Here is a 9,908-nt window from a genome sequence, read left to right as displayed (position 1 = left end):
GTTAAGTCTTTATAGTGTGTGTTGTCCGGATGTAGAATTTCTAGAAGATTGCCTAAACCTCTGAGATGAAAACTTCTGTCAACTCCATTTGTTTTGGAACAGTAGAACTCAGTAAGGGTAAAGTTCATCTGTGTAGGAGATAGACCAACCCCAGAGCCTGATCCAATACTGGAATGAACAACTCCAGGAACTAAGGAGCATCAGAAACCTAACCTCCATTTACTCCAAATGCAAAATGTGCACTCCTTTGACTTTGCCTTTCCTCTTGTGCACAGCAGCATGTATATTTAGAACTTGTTCCCTCCTGAGGCTATTTTTTTAATCTTCTCGATAGTGCCTTCTAAATGATCGGCCTCCGTTGAGGTTGTCTGATCAACATACTGGCCACTGGCAGACCACCCTCTTCGAACTGTAACCTTCCCCTCCCTCCTCACCTTTGCTTCTTGACTGGCTGAAGAAAGGAGTGTAGTTGACTTTTTTTTGTTTGTTTCTGTTGTTGGAAACGTTTCCTAAGGTAGACCTAAAATATTACCACCGTCCCTGGAACCTGCCTAAAGAGTCTGGGTTTGCTGTGCAAAACTTTTTCCTTTACAGAACCGGCTCCCTTCTTTACTATGTTAGTCACCTACATACGTTAGAAGTGGCAAAGAGCGAAGCAGGACTTATGCCTCCTGCTGCCGCCTGGGGCACGGCGGATCCCGCAGTCTCCCCCAGCCAGGCCCCTCTCAGACCCGAGCACCGCCCTCTCTCTACGCCTGCGCACAACCTTGACCGGGGGCGGGGCGAGAGGTGCAGAGGACGCCTGCGCCCTGGAGGAGGTGGCTGGGGCTGGCTGGCGCGTGCGCGTCAGGGCCGTTTGGGCTGTGGAGTGGCTGCCGCACAGTAACGGGAAGGGCGGCGCTCTGTGGCGGACGGCGGCGGTGGTGGCTGTTTCCTCCGTTGGGTCTCGGTGGCTGAGGCCGTCGGGGCCAGGCTCATTCAACGCTGAGGCGGCGGCGCGGTCATGGCGTCTTTCGTGGAGAGCTTCTGGGTAGGAGCTGTTGGTTGTGTCCGCTCGGGCCGCGGCTCGCTCCCGCTCTGCCAGCTGCCGGGCATAGCCGAGTCCCCTCCGGGGCAAGCCGCTCTGGCTCCGACGCTATCCCGGGGTTTGGGTTTGGGCCTTGGTGCGGGAGGAGATGAGTGTCGGTCGGATTCCCCTCGCTCGCGAGCTGTATCCCTGGTCTCTCCCGCCGCCGGCAGTCCTGGGGCCTCCCCGCCTCGCTCCCTGCTTTGGACGGAACAGGACAGGGGTGTCCGGGAGCACACGGAGCCGTGACCTGGTCCCTTCTGGCACGGGGCGCAGCCGAGGCTCGGGAGCCCCTTTGCCGAGTGTCCCTATTGCAGCTCTGGGGAGCCGGCTCCCTGGGTCGCGCCAAGGCTAGGGGCAGGCTGCTGTGCGCTGCTGTTGGATATGCGCCGATTCACGGTCCTGCAAAGCACTGGCTGGGCGTATTTCTGACATGGTGACTTCTGTGGCATTACAGTCCATTTATCTCGAGGGATGCGCTGGAAGGGAACTCCAGCTAGGTCTCATTCGTTTCTAATCTCTTTGATGTTGATTAAAACTTATACTTGAAAGTCACAGGTTATTCATTTAACTTTTCATACAATAAAACTGCCCCAGTAAATAGCAGCGATTCCAGCGTACTGCACTTGTACTGTTGTTAGCAAACACAAACTCTGCTTCCGAAATCATGCCCTCCCTGTGAAATATATTTTTCTGCCAACATAGTGGGAGCGATGGAGAGTAACATCAGGAATTTATAGCCTGTATTGAATCTTAGTTATTTTTTAATACCCTTCCAGAATTATTCTTTTAAATTATCCTGCAGTTTTAACTAATTTACTTAATTGTCTCTATACTACTACAGTGACATTATTTTTAAATTTTAGAAATGTGTTAATGGAGAGAAATGAACTAAATGTTTTGAGAAATTGGTAGTCTTAGTTTCCTGATTCAAATTACTTACAGAACTGTGAATAATGGATACATGTGCGTTGTAGAGAATTTTGATTTGTTTTAACTGGATTAATCCTTTCCTCAGAAAAATTGCAAAACATTGAAAACTAGCTTAAGCTTGTGTGTAGAATTTTTAAACTAACCTTCTACATTGAAAGGTCTTAATTCAAATTTAGATTTTAAGGTTTAGTGTGTTTATCATTAAAATTTTGTGTGTAACTTGAAGGGCTCTGTTTTTGTAGAAATATGGCCCTTTTAAATGTAAAGCCCATAGATGTGTCTAAAATCTTGTGGGTCTCAGATCTCTGATGTCTTTGCCTTAATGTTTTCATAATACAAAGGTTTATAAATGAGCCATGATAGTTTCATAGTACGTATTTGCTAAAAATGGAGCAAGGATAACATCAGAAGGGAAAGTGTCGCTTTCAGTATTGTCTGCTTTGTAAATATGAATAATAGTTCTCCTTATTTACAGTAAACTAATTTTATAAATATAGTGGAAATTTTAAGCAATAACTGCATACATGTTTTGTTTGTGGTCTTAAATTCAACAAATTTCTTAAAACTGCAGGTTATTAAATCCAATGTAAAAATTCTGAACAGTACTACGGCTTTGGAGGAGGATGTATGTTTAACTACCATATGAAAACTTTCTTTAGCTTTGTAAATAGCTTTTAAAAGGATGCTTGGTCGTGTCTGGTGTTAGTTGATTTAACAGTAGAAACAAACTTTTAACCTTTGGTGTTACTTTAACAGCAGATAGAAAAATAAAATCACATGTATCCATCTGAAAATTTAGTTCCTACTGTTAATCAAGAAGCACAGAACTACTGTAACTGAGATTAGATATTTTTCCTTTTTATTTACTTTGTGCACTTTTCTCAATTTATGTATAGTTCCTTTAACTGTTTTGATGTCCAGTTGTGCTTTGTCTCATTGGCAAGTCAGTATCACTCATGCATTGCTATGGGGGTGGGGGGAGTTCACATGCACATTCTTCCCCAGGTCCTCCAAGAGAGTGTACCCTAGTAGCTATAGCATTAAGGATGAGGCGCAGCAGGTGTGTGTGCACACTCAGACAGGAGAGAAGTCTTAGTTAAAAAACAAAGAAGTCGATAATGTCTATTTAATTTTGAATGAAACATATGCAGTATTTTCTGATGTGAGAAGTATCTATAAAATCTCAAACCGCAGGTATGTTATTGTCTAGTATAGTCAAATGAAATGTAGCTTAGTGCATTTTTAATGTTTAAAGCTTAGTCTGTCCCCATCAACATTTCGGATCAGTTCATTGTTCAATATCATTCTTTCCACATTTCAGATAGGACAGAATATAGACTCTACAATTCCAAATGTATTAAAATGTGTAAAAATGTTGAGCATTTACAATTCAGACAATAAGAGGGGGAAATAATCCAGTGCACTTATATGTACAACATATATCCAACAAAGGTATGATTTAAACATATAACATACTACCTCCCTTTACCTTTACAGACCTAATGAATAGAACACTGAACTAGGACTCGGGAGAACTGAGTTCTTCTATTCCCCACTTGGCCACTGGCTTGCTGGGTGACATTGGGAAGTGACTTCACCTTCTTGTTTCCCCATGTGTAAAACAAGGATAATTTTGGAAAGCACTTTGAGATTGAATGATGAAATGCACTATATAAGAGCTAGTTATATCTATTACATAACATTCAGTTACTCTTTTTTTAACTCTTCATTTATTATCCTAGAGTAAGGAGGCTGGCCATGTAGGGAAAATAAATTTAGACCACGTTCTTCAGTAACTGTTTTAAGTGATTAGAGTTTTTGAAACTCATTTGTTGTGTGCCCTTGCCGAACCGGAGTATGTTCCAAGATTTTAGATAAATATTTATGTAGCAGAGGTATCCAAATTCAATCCACAATTTGTGAATTAGATCTTCATAGTACTGTGATTACAAGTGATAGACATGGTTTGATGTGAACCCAAAGTGGAGTTGAAATCTGGAAAAAAGTCTCAAAATGTACGATTCAGGATTCTTTTAGAAGGAAAGGTTGAGACTTTCAGAGAAAGGAATGCTTCGGGTAGAAAATGAAAACATGGTTTTGTAATGAATCCATATCTATGTAGTGTTGGAATGTACACCAGTCTCTAGTTGAAACTGCACATATGCCACATGGGAAACTAAACCATGGATCTTGTGCCTTACATGGGCCTCCACTGGCTTGAATGCTTATCCTCTTGGTAGTCATTAGGGAAGACATCAGAAACCTGGTGGTCTGGTTTGATTCCATTCAGAAGAGGGCAGTGACACACGCAAACACCTTATTTATGTCATTCTGTCTCCAGTACATTAAGCTGCTACTTTTAAGGACTCTTTTGAGAAAAGTATTCAGTAATGTACTGATATAAACAAAACAAGTGTATTTAAAAATATTGTTTTCTTTTCAGTGGCGAAGATTAAGAAACTTTTTAAATAGGTTTCTAAATGTTGCCTCTTTTAATGGTATTTGAACAGAGGCCAGACTTTTTTGAGAGTAGTAAAAGGTAGGTATCTTTTTTTTTTTAGTGTTTGTATTCTATGGGAATATTTTAAAATGCAGTACAGTAACAGAAAAAAAGATATATTGCTTTAATACAAGTTTCATACAGTTTTTTTCTGTTGTAGGGTAAAAATACAAGACAAGTAGTGCAGATTATAAATGATTTTTTAATTCATTGTTATGAGGTAGTGTTCCAAGCATTCAAATCACTTGACTGAACATTCTCAACACTCCTAATTAGGATGTTGTCACAGAACAATGGGTCCCTGCTGTTGTGTACAATGTATGCTGGCATAAAACAGAGAGATCAGTGAAATAAAATGTTTGTGAAAAGTATTCCCATTGTAAAAAAATAAGAAATTGTAGTTTGTCAATGTGTTTTGATACTGATGCATTAGAGTAACAATTGCTCCCTTACTCTAATAATAACTGCATTGTTGTCTTGCTACTTTTCTAGAAGAGGCCCATTGGAAACTCATCCAAACTTATTAAAATGTTTTATTAAGAAGCTAGGTACTGAGTAGCTGATGTTCAGGAGTTGAGGAAGAAAAAAGAATATATTCAGTGAATAAGTGTTATTCAGTACTTAAATAACTGGTACATATTCCATGTGGTATTAATTTGAGTAGAACTGTGGTTCTCAGACTGTCATCTGCAGAATAAAATATTTCAAGTGCAGACTAGCAGAGACTGAGATGTTAGGAAGGGATCATGGGCCGTAAGACGATCTCTTTTTGAGATGTTGACTCAAAATTTAAAGTTGAAGAACTTGAACCAAACCGCTGGTTTTTGAATTGTCAGGCATGCCCCCTGAAGGGAGTGTCGATGAGGTTATCGGAGGGGGGTGGTGGTGCGAGGACTTGACTGCTTAAGCGTTTTTCTAATTTCTTCAGTGTTGCTGAGAAATTTCTCAAAGGTGAAAGAAATATTACTTGTTCTTTGAGTATATTTTTCCACAGATGTACAGCCCTCACTCCCCTTCTTCATTTGTACGGAGACAAGATGGGTAAAATAATCTTTTATTGGACCAACTTCGGTTGGTGAAACAGACAAGCTTTAGAGCTTATATAGAGATCTTCTTGAAGTCTGGGAAAGGTACTCAGTGTCACAGCTAACTTCAAGATGGAACAGATTACTAAGCGTAAGGAGTTATGACATGTTGTAAGAGATCATTCAGCGTGAAGTGGGTAGTTAACACCTCTGCAATTATGGACAAAGGAGGGTTAGTAGATTACAGATTGGATTTATGGCTCATTACAACAATGTTTTTACTGAGTTCATGATTTTTAGTGTCTAGCAAAGTTATGAATTTAAGCTCCTGGGCTTGTCTTTTGAAGGCGTTCTGCAGCTTTCCTTTGAGGATGAGGATTGAGAGGTCAGATGTGGAGTGATCATTTTGTGAAAAGTGTTTCCCCATGGGTATTTTTGTCTTTTCTGAGTAAATTCATTTGAGAGCATGGTGATTGCCTTGTTTCACCCAAATAGTTGTTGTTAAGTCATTTAGCACACTGGATGAAGTATGCCCAATGTTGTGGTAGGCATGTGTAGTACCCATGGTTCTTGAAAAGTGTGTTATGGAGCCTATTGATCATCAGGCATTAGGGATGTGATTGCAGGTTTTGCATCTGTTATGACAGGGTCCGGTGCTGCTTTGAGTTGGTGTGCCCTCATCTATGGGGAGCTTGTTTGTGATGTTGAGCTTGGTGAGGTGGGGGCATTGTTTGAAGGCTAGAAGAGGCGGTTGGGGAAAGATTTCTCTCAGGATGTGGTCCCTATTGGGTATAGGTTATAATTGCTTGATGGATATGCCTTATATTTTCCAGTGTGGGGAGGTATGTGACAACTAGAACTGTGTGACTGATGCTTCCCTCCCTGTATTGAGGCAGGTTCCCCTGGGATATTTGGGTGGCTGTAACTGTACAGGTTGCCAACTCACCACCATGGCGCCTCCTGCTGGTTTCTCCGTGAATTAGCTCTGTCCAGCTGTGGTGCGCCCTCTGCAGGTGGTGTCTCACCCGCTGTCTGCCCTACTGTTTGTCTGGGACCCATGTTGCTCCCTGGTTTGTGGCGTCCTCTTCTGGACACAGCCCTCCAGCTGTGTCCCACTTGGTTCTCTTCCCCTTCCAGGGGTATCAGCAGTCCTCAGTCTGCACCTGCCCTTGTGGCCAACTGCATTCCCAGAATCTAGCCCCTTGCCTCAGGGACAAGCCAAAGTCTGTATTGGGCCACTCTCTTCTAGGGCCAGGTGCAGTGTTAGGGGGACTCAGGCCCGCCCACTACTCTGGGTACTGGCTAAGGAATCTTCTGGCGGCAGCCATGTCCTGCCCTCCTTCTCTCCCCTCTGCTGCTCATGCTCTGTTTGGCCCTTGCATCTTCTCGGCCCTTTCTTTCAGGGGCCTCACCCTGGCAGGTATCTGGCTGGAGCTTTCCCTCTGCTCCCCTGAGACTGCCCAGTGCTGCTCTGTCTAAGGTGCACAGCCTCTCCAGGGGCTGATATTAATTCTTTACAGTCGCCCATTCCATGATGTGATCTACTTCTCTGGAGTGTCTTTCATTCCATAATGTGATCTGTTTCTCTGGAGTGTCCTTATTTGGTGAAGACTTCCTTAAGTATATTAAGATGTATATCCTGGGTTTTCTTTTCAGAATATATTCTGTGGTATCTGTATGCCTGGTTTTATTTGGGGTGATTACTGGATCTGGCAAGGTAAATGTGATCTGTGGGTTTCTTGTGTATGGTCATCTGTTGGGTTCCATTGTTGAAGCTAATCATGGCGTCAGGGAAGTTGACGCTGGGAGTGGAGTCCTTCTTAGGATTCTTGAAAATGGAAGAGGGAATTTGGGGTTAGAGTTTTCAATGGCACTGTAGAGACAGTATGCTTGACTGGCAGCCACTAATAAGTAGCATTTTAAAATATATATATATATATATATATATATATATATATATATATATATATATATAATATAAGGATATCATTTTTCAGGGGATCTCAAAATTTTCTGCAAATACAGGCGTCATGTCACATACACCATTGCAATGAAATCACCTGTGGAATGTGGCAGCTATTTTAAGTATGTACAGCAGTCCTATCCAGCTGTTCAGGACAAGGAGTGAAGAGCATGTTATCCAGTTAAAACTGTAGGAAATATAGATACTTTGCAATTAATCAGTTTGGAAATCATTGGTGATTCATTTTATATCCATGTATCTATCCCAGACTTGCTCATGTTCAGGTTCTACAACTCTTTTGCATACAGAGCTTGCATTGGAACTAATGAGAATTCTTGTAGGATTAAGCCGTTAATCTTTTCATCTACTGCAATGACATCTAATGTAATTTCTAAGACCCTTCAGCCTAAGACTTGTAAGTTAGCTAACTACTGCAAACATTTAGCCATCTGCCAGCTGTTCCAAAGGTAGATTATTTCATGAAGCACAAGGAAAAAGTACTGGCTGAATAACCAGAGTGAGAGAAACATTCACTGTTGCATACTAAGTTCCTGGACATTGCTGCTATTAGAATAGTTTCACAGCAGCTGAGAAATCTGACCCAACACATCCCCCAAATTGCAAACAAGTCACAAAGAGCAAACACACACTCTGAATTAAAGGTGAAGAAATCTTCCTCACCATATCTTATGGTTGCTTCCAATGTTCCCTCTAACTTTTTCAATCCATGTATGGAATAAATTTTGTTACGTGCACTGAGGTATGTGCCTATGTGTGCCACCAGTAGAAACAAAAAACCTAAATATAATATATATTTTTAAAAGTTACCATAGGAATAATTACTCCAGCCAGGACAGGTTAGGCATTTTAAAACTCACACTTAAATTTAATTCTTTAAGTAGTAGGAGAAATGAAAATTATGAAATGCGTAGACTAGTCAAAACACTAATATAACACTTTGAAAGAATAAAATTATAGGGAATATGTGTGCATTGCAGGAAGTACCAAAGGTGGTAACAATACAAGTATACGTTGGGAGGTGAGTGTGACACAGAGACTGTGTGTGTGTGTGTGTGTGTGTGTGTGTGTGTGTGTGTGTGTGTGTGTGTGTGTGTGAGAGAGAGCTGGCTGCTGAAGAAATCTGAGGGTATGTCTACATCTACAATTTTTGCAGCGCTGGTTGTTACAGCTGTATTAGTACAGCTGTATAGGGCCAGCGCTGCAGAGTGGCCACACTTACAGCAACCAGCGCTGCAAGTGGTGTTAGATGTGGCCACACTGCAGCGCTGTCTGCGGCTTCAAGGGGGGTTCGGGGAACGCGAGAGCAAACCGGGGAAGGAGACCAGCTTCGCCACGGTTTGCTCTCGCGTTCCCCGAATCCCCGAGCAAGCAGGTCTCCTTCCCTGCGGTTTGCTCTCACGTTCCCCGAACCGCCCTGCAAACCGCAGGGAAGGAGACCTGCTTGCTCGGGGATTCGGGGAACGCGAGAGCAAACCGCAGGGAAGGAGACCTGCTTGCTCGGGGATTCGGGAACGCGAGAGCAAACCGCGGCGAAGCTGGTCTCCTTCCCCGGTTTGCTCTCGCGTTCCCCGAACCCCCGAGCAAGAAGGTCTCCCTTCCCTGCGGTTTGCAGGGGGGTTCGGGGAACGCGAGAGCAAACCGCGGCGAAGCTGGTCTCCTTCCCCGGTTTGCTCTCGCGTTCCCCGAACCCCCGTGTAAGCAGGTCTCCTTCCCTGCGGTTTGCAGGGGGGTTCGGGGAACGCGAGAGCAAACCGCGGCGAAGCTGGTCTCCTTCCCCGGTTTGCTCTCGCGTTCCCCGAATCCCCGTGCAAGCAGGTCTCCTTCCCTGCGGTTTGCTCTCGCGTTCCCCGAATCCCCGAGCAAGCAGGTCTCCTTCCCTGCGGTTTGCAGGGGGGTTCGGGGAACGCGAGAGCAAACCGCGGCGAAGCTGGTCTCCTTCCCCGGTTTGCTCTCGCGTTCCCCGAACCCCCCTGCAAACCGCAGGGAAGGAGACCTGCTTGCTCGGGGGTTCGGGGAACGCGAGAGCAAACCGGGGAAGGAGACCTGCTTGATTACCAGAGGCTTCCTCAGGTATGCTGGGATACCTGCTTATTCCATGGAGGTCAAGAAAAGCGCTGGTAAGTGTCTACACTTGATTACCAGCGCTGGATCATCAGCGCTGGATCCTCTACACCCGAGACAAAACGGGAGTACGGCCAGCGCTGCAAACAGGGAGTTGCAGCGCTGGTGATGCCCTGCAGATGTGTACACCTCCTAAGTTGCAGCGCTGTAACCCCCTCACCAGCGCTGCAACTTTGTGATGTAGACAAGCCCTGAGAAACAGTGCACTATCTCTTTAAGAAAGGCATTCGGACACCTCACCAGACCGTGACAGCTCCAAGTCCTCCTGAGCCAGGCTGT

The 9,908-nt window shown here is 43.9% G+C and overlaps 1 protein-coding gene across 6 annotated transcripts in view; it reads left to right on the top strand.

Annotated features, from left to right (window-relative positions):
- The first annotated feature begins 829 nt into the window (after nucleotides 1–829).
- FCHO2 (FCH and mu domain containing endocytic adaptor 2) overlaps nucleotides 830–9,908 on the top strand; it is a 228,201-nt gene continuing 219,122 nt past the window's right edge. For 5 of the 6 annotated variants that reach the window (XM_050945258.1, XM_050945259.1, XM_050945257.1 and 2 more), the window contains exon 1: nucleotides 830–1,030. In XM_050945258.1, coding sequence (XP_050801215.1) covers nucleotides 1,004–1,030 — 27 coding nt within the window. In that variant the 5' untranslated portion in view covers nucleotides 830–1,003. The remainder of the gene's footprint in view (nucleotides 1,031–9,908) is intronic. The other variant, XM_050945260.1, reaches the window with a different exon arrangement.

The sequence above is a fragment of the Gopherus flavomarginatus genome, chromosome 3 (genome assembly GCF_025201925.1).
Source record: "Gopherus flavomarginatus isolate rGopFla2 chromosome 3, rGopFla2.mat.asm, whole genome shotgun sequence".
NCBI classification, from domain to species: domain Eukaryota; kingdom Metazoa; phylum Chordata; order Testudines; family Testudinidae; genus Gopherus; species Gopherus flavomarginatus.
This window is presented reverse-complemented; position numbering and strand designations above follow the sequence as displayed.